At 31.5% G+C, this 15909-nt stretch overlaps 1 protein-coding gene across 1 annotated transcript in view; it reads left to right on the top strand.

Moving 5' to 3' along the window:
• Positions 1 to 15909, top strand: part of LOC127730360 (uncharacterized) — a 115460-nt gene that overhangs the window by 37890 nt on the left and 61661 nt on the right. The window contains exons 9-17 of the mRNA XM_052238730.1: positions 2592 to 2727; positions 3571 to 3796; positions 4302 to 4466; positions 4966 to 5108; positions 7164 to 7289; positions 9388 to 9460; positions 10367 to 10422; positions 13245 to 13394; positions 15117 to 15240. Coding sequence (XP_052094690.1) covers positions 2592 to 2727; positions 3571 to 3796; positions 4302 to 4466; positions 4966 to 5108; positions 7164 to 7289; positions 9388 to 9460; positions 10367 to 10422; positions 13245 to 13394; positions 15117 to 15240 — 1199 coding nt within the window. The remainder of the gene's footprint in view (positions 1 to 2591; positions 2728 to 3570; positions 3797 to 4301; positions 4467 to 4965; positions 5109 to 7163; positions 7290 to 9387; positions 9461 to 10366; positions 10423 to 13244; positions 13395 to 15116; positions 15241 to 15909) is intronic.

Below are 15909 nucleotides of genomic sequence, written 5' to 3'. Positions count from 1 at the left end.
AATCATTAGGCTCAGAAAATAGTCATTCTTTATCATTAGGCTCAGAAAATTGTCATTCTTGATCATTAGGCTCAGAAAAGTAAAAAAATTAAATGATATTTTGCTATGGATAATAGTTGTAAATATTTGTTTTATTTAACAGGTTATCCCATTGGTGATTACTTTTAGTTAGTTTGGAGGATCATTACTGTTTCCATGCAATAACTTGAGATCTATTCAATCAATACGTTTCAAATTTCATTCTTTTTTTCTCTGACATTACCAGGCTGATATCCAGTTGAAATTAAACAAAAGAAGTGAAACTCTTTATTAGAGAAGGTAAAAAAGGTCAAGTTGGTATATTTGAATTGTTTACATCTGTTTCTATGGGCTTTAAAAGTTTAATGTCTTCGCATGATTTAGGATGTTTTGCATCTTATATACGTGATTTTACTTAAATTATTGTATGGTACTTAAAGATTGTGGTAGTTACAAATACCTGTGGATCTTTTTTGTGCATAAGCATAAAATCCACAAAAAGATAAAAGAATGATCTTTTTAAAGAATTAATTTGCATCTTTGCCCCCAGTGACAGTTTTTTGTGAAAAAATCCTAAAAATGGGAAATAACCTCATCGAAAAGAGAAATTCGTGTACACCTTTTTATGTTCAGGCGTGTTTGAGTTGACTGTTTTGTCTTGAAAATGTATAAAGCAAACATATTTGATACATCTTCTCGCTTCAGATTCTATTATTTTTATATATTTATGCTACAGGTTGATATGATAACATTAAAAATTTACAGTAGTAAAAAATGAAATAAATGGATCAAGTGAAATACCTTTGTAATGAGTCATGATAACAGAATAGGTGTGTTTAAATAACAAATTTTAACTTAAAGTTCTTGACCACATACTTTACAAGTGGATCTTAAAAATGCATAACTTTAAAAAAAAAATCATTTTTTTGTGTGTGGTATCTAGGGTAATAAGTTTTTAACCTCTTTAACTTTCGAAAATTCCCCCTGACAGCCGATCGGAAAATTTGTTTTAAGTTGACAAAAGGCTTAAAAGTACATTTAATGATGTTCAATAGCTAGTAGATACATTTGTCTTTTAAAATACAACTGTCATGCAAGAATCGTAATGAAGCTATGTGGATAAATTTATCGGTTTTCAAGAGCTTAATTGACATCATGTCATCCCCACAATGTCTTCCATTTTTAAGATTAAAAAATTAGGTGGCGTAATGGGGAGATAATTTTGACGAAGTAAAATCCTGACTGTGACAAAATGGTCAAGTTCAATATTTTCACTTTTGCCATTGAGGAGTTATGGTCCTTGATTGTCTGAAAATTATGTTTTATGTTGTTTCAGTGCTATAGCTTAAAAACTAGCTATTTAACCAATCCTTTTTAAATTTTATTTCTCCATGAAAAATGGAGGTCAATTTCTATGTTGCCAATTTTCATTTTTGCCAATCAGGAGGTATGGTTCTTTAGATTGAAAAATGCAGCTTATTGTCTTTATCAAATCCATGAATTTGTAACATATTCCTTTATAATGTTAAAAGTTGTAAGGTTCCAATCAACACAGAAGTTACTTTGAATGTTCATAGAAGCACATGAGCATGGAATCTCTCATCACATTTTCTGGGCTTTCACTAATTTGTACTTGATGTTCAGATATGCTGGGCTTTCACTAATTCGTACTTGATTTTCAGATATGCTGGGCTTTCACTAATTCATACTTGATGCTTCAGATTTTTATTGTGTCTAATAATAAGATTGATTTCTTTGCTACTTTTTGTTGTGTCTGATGACATAATGGAGGTCAGGTTTTATACTGACAGTTTTCACTGATGCTGTTTAGTAGTTATAACCATTGATTGCTTTAACAATGACTAATATATGTATCACTCACAAGCGTGCCCTCCTAAAATGTCATGTGTCTTACCCTCCACCAAAAACCTGATGTTTTCAATCAAGACCCTTATGACTGCCATAGATGTTTTGACGTCACTGAGAACATATTAGTACTAAAAGTGTTTTTAGATGTTTAGGTGTCTTAAAATGGACACTTTTCTTACAATCAAAATTGTTGGACACATTTGGGCAATTTGTGTTTTTTAGGACACGTTTGAACAAAATAGACATGTTTCAGTGAGGCAGACACATTTGAGGGATGGACACATTTAAGAGTGTTACATATGTATATAAGAAAAAAACCTGTTTGCTGTCTTTTTTACAACATCTTTTCAATGTTTATGATCAGGTTGAAAAATGTTATGTGAACAAAAGAGGATGTAGGGTATATGTCAATGAGAGGGCAACCAAACAAGATAACAATGTTGGAAAGACATTACTTTTCCACATATGGTATACAACAATAGACCAATGACTACATCATATGTCAAGCTTTTGAATTGTAGTTGCACCAATTCTAGACAAAAAATGAATGAATATAAAATTGATAACCAAATAAAGCAAGATATTTTTAAAAATTCAGTATTTCATGAAATTAATTGGTTTTGTGCACTTGATTAAAATGATTTTTTTGAAGTGTATATTTGATTGGACTAGACAGATATAAAATACAGACATTTACGTTTAAGGTGAAGAAATCCATGTCCTAAAAAGTTTGAACCAGGCAAATGATGGACGGGATGCCCTTGCAAAAGCTATTTATGAGAGGCTGTTTGGCTGGGTGATCAGGACAATTAATGATGACCTCAATCCATCCAAGCAAAGGTTAGAACTATAAGATACAACTAATTATAAAATACTCCATTGTCACTGACTTGGACAGCAAACTTTTTAAGTGTCATGCTCATCAGGAAAAGGATTTTTCCATTTATCCTAAGTTTAAAGAACTTTTGCAATAGAAAGCAATAATTTTTTGTGTATGAGGAGCTATGTTATAGTTGAATTAGTTCAAATGCTCACATGATTTTTATGTCAAATTCAAATTAGGTGAGTTGATGGAGAAGTTGATTTGATTTTAAATTTAACTGCAAATGAAGTCTTTCTTGAAATGTTGAACATTAGACACAAAAAGGAAATGTGATTTTTTAAAGGTCTCCATAGAGCATAAAAATAGACAAAAAAATATTTAGGTAATGAGTTTTTTCCAGATTTGAATTCTTTGATTATTTATTCTTTTTATAACATTGACCATGGGCTTTTTAATGGAAGTAAAGTATAGAATACATGGCTTTTGGATTATTTAAACTGTTTCACTGCTATTTGTATACTCTGGATTTTTTCCTTTTCGTGGGTTCTAATTTTCATTGATTGAGGAAAAATGTATTTTCGTGGATATTTGATTTCATTGTTTTTCCAACGTCTACATACAAGCCTATAGGAAATTTACACTTTTTTGAACATTCAAAATTGGTTGTTGACTGATACCCACGACATCCAGGAAAATTGGTATCCTAATATTATAAATAATGAGTATAAATTCCAGATCACTGTAGAAGGGTGATATATTTGCATTATAATTTGCCTATGTTGATAATGTTTAGACTTCACAACAATGCCTGAAATATTTCTAAATTATTTTATTGTTTTTTTCCTACTATACTTTAACAGGAGTAGAATTGCTGCAAGTATTGGAGTTTTGGACATAGCAGGATTTGAAAATCTACATGTCAACAGTTTTGAACAATTGTGTATCAACTTTGTTAACGAGAGATTACAGAACTTCATGAATGAGAGTGTATTTAGGACTGAGAAGGCTATTTATAAAGAAGATGGCATTCCATGCCAAGATGTAGATTTTAAGAACAACAAAGACATAATTGAAGTTTTTACAAAGGTAAAATTATTATGGTTATGGCATAGAATGTTAGCAACTACAGGCAACTGTATGGCCTTCAACAATGAGCAAAACCCATACCGCATATAGCAAGCTACAAAAGGCCCTGAAATGACAAAATGACTGCTGTTTTGAATGCATATGTAAAAGTTCTATCTTTGTATTATAGTTGAATACAATGTATTATCATTCCAGAAATACTTAGGAGAAGTTAAGTGCAAAGTTCTATGCTTTGATAGAGTCAGCCTGTCGTCCACTTTTCTAATCTGTTAGATGGTTAAGGATGACAGCTTTTAATCTCGGTTATGATGTTGTAATGTTTAAAGGGCGATATGAATTACATACCCTATGCTAAAATTAAATACATTTGAGAAGCTTCTATTAGCTAGATATTCTTACTGGAAGTCTATTGTTAATTTTCATATAGATATAGTAAAATACTTACAGAAAAAAATATTTATAAAAATAGTTCAAACAGGTGTGTTAATAAATTGATTTATTTTAGAAACCAATTGGTATCTTGTCACTGCTGGATGAAGAAACAAAACTACAGCAAGGTTCCGAGGAAAAGTTTGTACAAAAAGTCACCAGTAATCACTCCGATTCAGGAATCATTATGAAGAGCACTACCAATGATCCTGTGTTTGGTATTAATCATTTTGCTGGAAAGGTTAGTGTGTAGAATGAGGCTTTCCAAATATATGGTTGGAGGAAGCAGGGTGTGGAGGGGTCATCTTGAATTGGTTGTAAGTTGTTGGAGTTTTTCAAATGATTGAGGATTTTTAGAGTTTTAGTTTTTGGGCTTCTTGTTCAAATTTCAAGATTTTTCCTTCTATAATATTTGATACCTCACATGTATCAAACCTTCAATTTATCTAGATTTGTTCAATATAAATTTAACGAAAAGCATGTGTCTTTGTTGGATATTCACATGTATGTCCTTCCTTATAATAGTATTTTATTATTATTAAGAAATGATTGCTTTTATTCTAAGACAGAACAAGTATGTTATATTTAGAATTATAATTACTTTACATTTTAATATTTCTGGAAAAGAGAACAAAAATGAAGTTGTACAGAGGGCTACACACCAATTTATAAACAAGTTATATTATTGTTTTGTACAATTTTGTTTTATTCTTTTGTGATCACTTTTATTTTGTCCTTAGGTTTTATACAGATGTGAAGGTTTCTTAGAGAAAAACAAAGATACATTGAACGATGATTTGTTTGATTGTATGAAGGACAGTGAAAATCCATTTATAAAGGACTTGTTCACAGTCGCAAAGGGACCTACTGGAACTATTTCTGAGTAAGTACATTGTCAATGTACTGATATTTTGATATAAGATCAGTATAATCAAGAAATTAGGGTCCAATTGTTGCCCTCTATTCTGAACCTTGGCATAATGTCTTGAAATTTTGTTTTGTGGGATTGTTGTCTCATTGGCATATACCTTACATCTCCTTTATTTATATGAAACAAGTTGAAATCCATCCTTTATAGGTAGTATATTTTCTAATGTATGAACATATTTTGATATTTGGAAATAGTAATTGTTCAATTGTTTTACAGTAATCAACAATTTATATAGACTTAAAAAACTTAATACTCAATCACAATTTGTCAAGCTAGAAAATTATAGGTAAACACATTTTTAAGGTAGAGTTCATCACTTCTGTCCTAAATGTGCCATCCTTACTCTCCATCTAATAAATTTTAAAAGGAGAAGGTCCAGTAAGGGCTTATTTTGGCCTAAAATTTGAAGTACATCTGATGAAAGATTTTTAACATTCTTTTATTCGATTCAATTAGTTTATGTAAAAGACTTGAACTGATTTGGTCAATAAAGACTGCTAACTTCAAGCTTAAATATGAAAAATCTATCAAATATGCCACAAAACGTCACTTTTCAGATGGTTTTTGACTAAATTGGAAGAGGCCACATTCGTGTTCAGTCTGAACCTCTATATATGTTATGTATCATCATCAAATGCAACATATATTTAAATATTATTGCGAACCAAATGAAAGTTTTCACCAGAATCATCTCCAATTGGTCAATCAATTTAAACTTTTGTCAGTTCTATTGTCCCATTGAATAAATACAATAGCTATTGTTCTCTGTGTAGTTTATTCACTGGGACCTTTAAAGGAGTAGGTTCGATAAGGCCCTAAAATGGTGCCCCTTTTTAGCTTAAGTTTCAAATTAGGACTTATTGACCAATATCACAATGAATCAATTAGCTAATGCAGTGACTAGATAGGAAATAAGTCTTTTTGTTGAAAATTTACGTTCCTGCGTTTTATTTATGATGTCACAAATAGTACTCATTTTGATTTTTCACGAAAAATCAATAAAAATGAGTAAATTTCCATTGATTATTGGACAGGAAACATAGAGTGCATACATCAACAAAGAAGATCTTTGAAAATAATGTTTGTAATGACATTTTACATGTCTAACTTGAATATTTAGTTTGTCGACGGCTGCGCTCTATGTTTCCTGGTCCTAAATTTGGCTGAAATCCGGCCGATTTTATCAAATTCGCAAAAAATCCCTTATTTTGACCTTATTGTGATGTAAAAATCAAGTTTTAGAATAAAACTTTGACAGAAATAGTTCTATATAACTTTCTCACATGTCTTTAAGTCAATTTAAAACATTTTTTATCTAGTAACATTGAACTTTATAATCTGGGCCAAATATGGCCCATTCCGAACTTACTCCTTTCTTCTAAGAGAAATCCATCACTCATTGATTAATTTACCTGTGTAAATTATCTTCTAAAAGATGGAAATACATGTTTTTACTCACAAAACTGCATGTGATGTTGTATTTGTTCAATATCAATAATATATTTTTAATCTATTCAATGTAAACAATGATTCAAGCATTAAAAGTTGATATCTGACTAAATTTTCAACATTGTTTCTATTGATTTTTTTTTTGTGTTTGACAAATAAAACTGGAAAATGACGATGTTTAAATTAAGACCTTCTTAAATGTATTCTATAACTAAAAAAATATGCAAATTTCAATAGGAACAATGATAAAAATTTCGTCAGAAATCAACTTTTTATGATTAAATCAGTGTTTATGTTGAACAAATTGAAAATATGTTATTCATATTAAATAACATTAGACTCCTAATCTTTTCAACGTTAGATCAGAATAGATTTATCTACTGTTTTAAGGATTAAAAAAATTGTACTTGAAGGTGATCCATCCCCCTTTTTTTTACTCAGCATAGTTGGTTGTATTATTCTCTCCTATCTTTAGGTGTGTCTACATCTCTTTTCTATTACATCCAGTTTGAATAATCAAACATGTTATTTAATAATGTTATACTTAAAATATTTCAGAACCCAGTTCCTTTTAAGACAGTCTAGAAGAACAACTACCGCTCTCCATAAATCAAAAAAAGCTTCTACACCTAGGTCTGATGATGTGAAGAAACTTAGTAAAGAACTTGGAAGATCTTTGAAGAGGTAATGTTTTATCATAGATATGGAGATCTTGTATTATTAGCATGATCATTATTTCCTCAGTATTGAATTTTACCTCGCCTGGTTCAATGCCATGGCTAGTTATTGCCATTACCTAACACCAATTAATTGTTATATTGTCATCAAATTCTCTGAAATGTTTGGACAAATTTTAAGCAAGCAAGCTTTGCCACAATTTTATACATCCCCAACTGATGGCAATTACTCTACAAGCTTTGCCACAATTTTATACATCCCGAATTGATGGCAATAACTCTACAAGCTTTGCCACAATGTTATACATACCCAACTGATGGCAATAACTCTACAAATACAGTACCTTCACACTTTTTTACAAAAGAAATATTTTTTTTCTGAAGAAGGGTATAAAATCGTACCCACATGTTTTCATTATGCATCTCTTATTTATTTTTTATACGACCACAAAAAATTTTGCGGTTGTATATTGGTATAACGTCGTCGTCGTCATCGTGGTCGTGGTCGTCCGAAGACATTTGGTTTCCGGACAATAACTTTAGTATAAGTTAATAGAAATCTATGAAATTTAAACACAAGGTTTATAACCACAAAATGGAAGGTTGGGATTGATTTTGGGGGTTATGGTCCTAACAGTTTAGGAATTAGGGGCCAAAAAAGGGCCCAAATAAGCATTTTTCTAGTTTCCAGACAATAACTTGTGGAATGGTGTATGAATCTCTCTGAAATTATACCACAAGTTTCTATACCACAAAGGGATGGTTAGGATTGACTTTGGGGGTTATGGCTCAAACCGTTTAGGAATTAGGGGCAAAAAAGTGGGAAAAACAAGAGTTTCCTGGTTAATGGACAATTTAAAAGCAGTGTAAGGGAGGTAATCCAAACACATTTAAAGTACAATGTTGTTTATATTTGGATTACCTCCCTTACACTGCTTTTAAATTATGTAAAAAGAAATGTTGTATTGTCTTGGTGTTACTATTAAAAGAATATTAATTTTAGCCATGATTATGTATGTCATTTTCTATTTTAAGACTTTTATGATGTATTTAATTGGTAATTATGGTTTCAAACTCCATTGGAAATTTGAATTGAGATTATGACCATATCTTGAGGGAAAGAATTTTTTTTGGGGGAAAAAGGGGGGGTGGGGTGTGAGAAAAAATTTGGGGGGGGGGGGTGTTAAATAAGAAATTGTGGGGGAGGGCAATTTTTTCTCATTTCAGATTTCAGAAATTAAAAAAGAAAATTTCTTCAAATATTTTTTTTTTGCAAAAAAAGGGAGGGGGTAAAACAATTTTTTTTTGTTTGGGGGGGTCAATAAGCAACAGCATAGTTTATTGCACAAAAGCAAAAATAAGGGGGGTAATTTTTTTTTGGGGGGGGGTCAATTTGCAACAGCATAGTGTATTGCACAAAAGCAAAAAATTGAATATAAATTCAAATCGTATAAACAATTCTAAGTTCTTTGACTACGGTTATTCTGTGTCAGAAACTATTATGTATCAAATATTTAATTACAATCAAAATTCAGACCTGTATCAAGCGCAAATATTGTGTCCATTTTTGCCCCAACTGTTCAGGGTTGGACCTCTGCGGTCGTATCCAGCTGCGCTCAACGAAGCATTTTGTTCAATCTTAATATATGTGTTTACATGGACTTTTTAATATCTATTCATGTGAGTGTTGTATGAACTTGGTGTGCTTGTTATCAGTACATTTTAATATAATCATGGTACTCATTTAAATCCAAAACCAGCTGTACTTATTTCCAATAAGAATACATAGCTGAGCTATATTAGACACTGTTTGTCTGTCTGTCCATGTACCTTGTCAGGACAACTCTTCATAGATTGCTAGAAAGATGTTAATGAAACTTTACACAGTTACAGAACACTAACTCTGCATGCTCCTATAGAATATTATCCAGGTCCAACATGATAAATGGGGAGATAATCAAACTTACTCCAATATACTAAGTGCTGGGGTATCCTATTGTGAGTTCACTAATAGTACTAGTTAAATTAGCAACAAAACAAATAACAGAAGTTCTTAGTCTGTTTTATCAGTTATTTTTCATATTATATTTTATTAATTTTTGCAGATATGGTGTGTCAACAGGAATGATGCCGAGTTATAGTGCAAAGAAACACAACACTGTTATTTCATATTTTAGGGTAAGTTAATATAATGCATTTTTAGTGTATATTTATGCTGTTTTAGATGCTGATATTGTTACATGTTTAAGCCTGTTATTGGAATCAAATCAATGTAAACACTATCTTGAATTGCATGAAAATACTAATATTACAGTAAAAAACCTGGACTTTAGTTGTGTAAAAGGAGAGTCATTTTTACGATGAAAAACCAAATAATAATCTTTATTCAAACTTAAATTATATGAGTTAGATTATAATAGATAAATACTATTTTTATGTCCCACCTAGGGGCATTATGTTTTTCGGTCTGTGCATCCGTTTGTCTGTCTGTCCTGCTTCAGGTTAAAGTTTTTGGTCAACGTAGTTTTTGATGAAGTTGAAGTCCAATCAACTTGAAACTTAGTACACATTTTCCCTATGATATGATCTTTCTAATTTTAATGCCAAATTAGAGTTTTGACCCCAATTTCACGGTCCACTGAACATAGAAAACGATAGTGCGAGTGGGGCATCTGTGTACCATGGACACATTCTTGTTACTAGTTAAACTGATTTTTTTTCTTTTTTCATAAAGATGCCTTTTGATTCTATTGGAAGATGTAAACCACTAAGGCTTTCAAAGTCATTATTAATCACTCAATGAAGGGTTACCATAAAGACCATTTCTTCAAGATTCTCTTCATTCCATTTATGGTGATATCAATTTTTTTTTCATTAAGACTTTGAAAGTTTGACTTATTACAAAAATCCCATACAATTCTACTTAGTTTCAACATATTTTATTGTTAAAAAACTAAACAAATGGATAAGACACAAGTTTTACAACTGAGCAATGTCTTCTCTTCTACTTGAAGTCTTGTAATTTAAATGGAGGAGATTGATAAAACTGACTATTTAATCCATTGATGACGTCTATTGTTACAGGCTTCCATGGACAAACTATTAGAGAAAATGAGGCAAGCAGAAGCTCATTTTGTTAGGTTAGTATACTTTTTGGTCAATAGGTTAATGCTCAAACTAAAATAGATAATCTACTTTAAAAAAACTATTTGTTCCTTTTGTATGGAAAGATAATTTGATCCATCAATTGTTAGTTATCTTTTTGCATCCCTAAAAGTTTAATGAAGACCTTAAATGTTCAAGTAGCTTTTAGAAGATAGGTCTTTTAAAATCAGATAAGGCTATTAAAGGCAAGAAAGATACTTGTGTACTGTAAAAAAAATAATCTCTTGTAAATAATTACGAAATAGTGTACATATAAATAAGTAAACTTGTGAAAGTGAAATATATTGCTTTGAAAGTTTGTTTAAGTTAATGTACAACTACTTTGCTGAAAGGGGTTGAAAGTATACAAATGATTAAATAAAGACGATTTTTCGTTCCCTATTGTTAATTTTCCCTTCCTTTTTGGATGGTGATGTTCCTTTGGCACCATCTTACGGTGTTTATATTTCACAACTCGTTCCCTATGCCCGTGTCTGTTGTGACGTTTTTGGTTTTAACGAACGTTATCTATGTATTACTGGTAAATTATTAAGCCAGGGATTTCGTTACCACAAATTACTTAAAACCTTTACTAAATTCTTCCACAGATATAAAGATTTGGTTTTGAAGTTTGGTTGTACCTGTAGAAAACTTATTTCAACGGGATTGCACATCCTCATTTTTATAACAATATTGTTTACCGTGCTCGGAAATTTAGAAACGATCCTGGTAAACTTATCGATCCTTTAAATAAACTTATTCTAAAAGGTTACCAATTCAACACTGTAATTAGATCATTAAATATTGTTTTTATTGGTACTAATATTGGTTTTGTTACCAGTAAATTAAAAGCAAACTAAATATTATTGTTATATACATATACACATTCATGGATCTACAATCTGTCGATACCTGTATCTTGGCATTGCACAAGGTCATGTTTTTCTCTGACTGTTTATGACGTCTTTACACTAAATCCATTGGATGTTGGATGTGTACGGATTGATAATTTAGTCTTAGATGCATGATTTTTTTTATTAGTTGTTAGTGGCTTTGAACTAGCTGTCAGTAACTGCGAGTACTCTCAGATCTGTACTTAGTGTCTTTTTGTTGTTCGGATGTACAAGTACCCGGCCACGTCCACTTGTATTTTTAGTATTTGTATTTTTATCCATCTGATGAGTTAAGCCTCTTTCAACTGATTTTTATAGTTCGTTCTTTTGTTGTACTGTTACACTACTGTCCCAGGTTAGGGGGAGGGTTGGGATCCCGCTAACATGTTTAACCCCGCCACATTCTGTATGTATGTGCCTGTCCCAAGTCAGGAGCCTGTAATTCAGTGGTTGTCGTTTGTTTATGTGTTACGTATTTGTTTTTTGTTCATTTTTTGTACATAAATTAGGCCGTTAGTTTTCTTGTTGAATTGTTTTACATTGTCATTTCGGGGCCTTTTATAGCTGACTGTGCGGTATGAGCTTTGCTCATTGTTGAAGGCCGTACGGTGACCTATAGTTGTTAATTTCTGTGTCATTTGGTCTCTTGTGGAGAGTTGTCTCGCTTATGCCATCACTTGGCGTCCGTCGTCTGTCGTCGTCTGTCGTTGTAAACTATTTCAAAAAATCTTCATCTCTGAAACTACTGGGCCAAATACCTTCAAACTTTAAATAAATGTTCCTTAGGGTATCTAGTTTATAAATTTTATCCGAAGTTTTGATCCATCGACAAACATGGCCGCCATGGCTAAAAATAGAACATAGGGGTCAAATGCAGTTTTTGGCTTATATCTCAAAAACTAAAGCTTTTAGAGCAAGTCTGACATGGAGTAAAATTGTTCAATTGGTCAAGATCTATCAACTCTGAAATTTTCAGACGAATCGAACAACCCATTGTTGGGTTGCTGCCACCGAATTGGTAATTTTAACAAAATTTTGCAGTTTTTTGTTATTATTTTGAATATTATTATAGATATATATAAACTGTAAGCAGCAATAATGTTCAGCAAAGTAAGATCTACAAAAAAGTTAATATAACCATCATTGTCAATTGACCCCTTAAGGAGTTATTGCCCTTTAAAGACAATTTTACACAATTTGTTCATCAAGTTTGCTAACATTTAAAAATCTTCTCCTCTGAAACTACTGGGCCAATTACCTTCAAACTTTAACTAAATGTTCCTTACGGTATCTTGTTTATAAATTGTATCCGAAGTTTGTATCCATCGACAAACATGGCCGCCATGGCTAAAAATAGAACATAGGGGTCAAATGCAGTTTTTGGCTTATATCTCAAAAACTAAAGCTTTTAGAGCAAGTCTGACATGGAGTAAAATTGTTCAATTGGTCAAGATCTATCAACTCTGAAATTTTCAGACGAATCGAACAACCCATTGTTGGGTTGCTGCCACCGAATTGGTAGTTTTAACAAAATTTGCAGTTTTTTGTTATTATTTTGAATATTATTATAGATATATATAAACTGTAAGCAGCAATAATGTTCAGCAAAGTAAGATCTACAAAAAAGTTAATATGACTATAATTGTCAATGGATCCCTTAAGGAGTTATTGCCCTTTAAAGACAATTTTACACAATTTGTTCATCAAGTTTGCTAACATTTAAAAATCTTCTCCTCTGAAAAACAGGTGAGCGATTCAGGCTCTTGAGAGCCTCTTGTTTATAAACACAATGTGAATAGATGGAATAAAGAGACAAAATACCTCCATCTATTTTTCTCTATTATTTCTTATTTCAGTTCTTCAAATAAATGTAATGCTTCCTTCTTTAGAGAGATCAGGGTAAATCTACTGTTATATTTGAACAGGTGTATAAAACCAAACAACATGAAACAGAAAGAAAATTTCAATGCCACTCGAGTGAAGGAACAACTGTTGTATAATGGGATAACTGAGGTAGCCAAGATCAGAAAGCAAGGTTATCCTGTCAGGAAGTTGCACGCTGATTTCTACAAACGGTACTTATTGTTATTAAACTAACAGTTTTGAGATAACTTTGTATACATCCTCATTTTAATGGAAACTTTAAAAAAACTCATGTTAAAAAGATTTTCAGTTGTATGATTTTAATGCCCCAGCTTAGATAGTAGAGGAACATTCTGTTTTCCAGTGTGCGGTTCTGTCTGTTAGTCCATTTGTCAGATCCATATCAGGTTAAAGTTTTGGTCTAAGGTGATTTATGTGAATTAATAATATATATGCCAATTATGGGTTTTGACCCAGATTTTCCAATCACTTAACAATGGAAATGTGATAGTGCTAGCAGGGCATAGTGTACTATGAACAATTATTCTTTTTATAATAATATTGATTAATACAAAAAAAGTTGCAGAATACATAAGACATAGGTATTACTATCCGGAGGCTGCAGCAATGGCTTAAACTATTTGTATAAAGCTTTATATGTCAGAAGTAGAAGACCTGGATGCTTCATACCTTGTATGCAGATACCTTATGTTACGAAGTTTCCGGCTGTCATATGTCCATTGTGCTTGACCTCATTTTCATGGTTCAGTGACTGCATTAAACAAATTACAGTTTTTGTTGTCATGTCAAATACTAACTTATTATGCATAGTAGGATAACTACTGTAAATTCAGAAATTATTGCGTGCATTTATTATTGCGATTTTGTCATTTTAGAATAAAATGCGATTTAAATTTTTGCGATATTGAGAAAAATCCTGTTTAATTCATATACAAAATTTCAAAATGCGAGTTTAAATTATTGCGATTATAACCCTGTCGCATTTTTCGCAATTATAAAAACATCGCAATAATTTCTGAATTTACAGTATATATGGTATATGGGTTCCTTGCAAGGTCTCCATGTCTGTCAGACATGGTTCACCTGACCTCAACTTAGATCAATAATTAAGGTTAAGTTTATGTGATCAAGTCTATATCTCAGATACCATAAGCAATAGGTCTGACAACTATATTTGGTGTATGGAATGACCTTGACCTCATTTTCATGGTTCTTTGGTCAATTTTTAAGTTTTTGTGGCTTGGTCTGTTTCTCAGGTACTATAAGCATATACAATAGGAACACTATATTTGGTGAATGGATTAATTGAAGGGTGTACATGTCTGTCTGTCATGTTACATTTGACCTTGACCTCATTTTCATAAATTATCAAAGCTAAGTTTATGTGGTACTTGTAGTAAAACCTTCATATTTAAGACTTTTAGCATAAATTCAATCAGAAGTTAAGCAGGCGAGACATTCAGCGTGTGCACTCTTGTTTTTTGTTGTTATGGTGTCAAAAAATGAAATGCCATAATTGAATTCAAACCAAGGAAGCCATAACAAGGCAAACCAAACATTATTTTATACCACATATCTACCAGGTTCTAAGCCTTTTACTTATATATTTTACATTTCCAGACGGTGCAAGGTTATTTCTTTCATACTGGAACTATTTGAACTATTCATATTTATGATGATTGTACTGTTTATATCCCAAATGATTATGAAGTCAATACAAGTTGACTGCTTAAATGACAAAGTTGAAGTATACATAGCTGATTTTCTTTTTTTTTTTTTAGTTCTGCTCTAAGATGGTATTTTGTATTGTATCGTCATTGCTTTTAACTGGATTTATGATTTTTGTCCTCATATTTTATATGGAAGATATATCTGGGCACATTAACATGAAACATATATTTTTTCATATACAGGTATTGTGCACTTCACCCAGACTTTCCCAGGAAGACAGCAGACGATGGTCAAGGTACAAAGTCTCTGGTTGAAAAGATTTTACCAGATAGATTTAAAACAGAATACAGAATTGGAAAACATAGGGTATGATAATGGACCATTACACAAATAGTATAGATCATCATCCACAGAATTGTATGGGTTATATATGTATAGATTTATGTCTGTAAAAAACTCACATCCTCAATGTTTAAATAAAAATTTCAAGGTATTCTTTTCATAAAAAAAAGAATTAAGAGAAAAAAATCTTGTTAGTTTTTCATGAACATTCAAATATTACTTTTGAATTTTGTGAAAAGAGTGGCAGATTGTTCAGGATAGGAATATTCAATGGTATAGAATGCATCTACTGTGGATTCATTTTTATTCGTGGTATACCAATTTTTGTGGGTTTCGTGGGTCACATCGAACCACGAATTTAAGAATTCAACGAAGAATAATCCCAGAGAAATGTGTATGGAGTCGCATGTTTATTTCCGGTTATGTTATGCAGTTCTAGTATAGTGTTGACTAGCGACATTGTAACATAACACATGTTTTTATTGAAAGAAGATACAAGTATTTTGATTAAATCAATAATAAATATATCGAATATCAGTGATAATTTACTTTTTAAAATTGATTAAAACTGTTCATGGAAAATAACTACAAGTTGTTTATTACCGTGTCATAGTTTGGTTTACTGGTGATTAAAAATCAGTAGGATTAAGTACGGGGATATTGCCCATAGGTAATATTGTTTATGACAGGAAC

Source organism: Mytilus californianus, unplaced genomic scaffold (genome assembly GCF_021869535.1).
Source record: "Mytilus californianus isolate M0D057914Y unplaced genomic scaffold, xbMytCali1.0.p SCAF_2, whole genome shotgun sequence".
Lineage (NCBI taxonomy): Eukaryota > Metazoa > Mollusca > Bivalvia > Mytilida > Mytilidae > Mytilus > Mytilus californianus.
The sequence above is the reverse complement of the archived record's forward strand: the minus strand, read 5'-3'. Positions and strand labels throughout refer to the sequence as shown.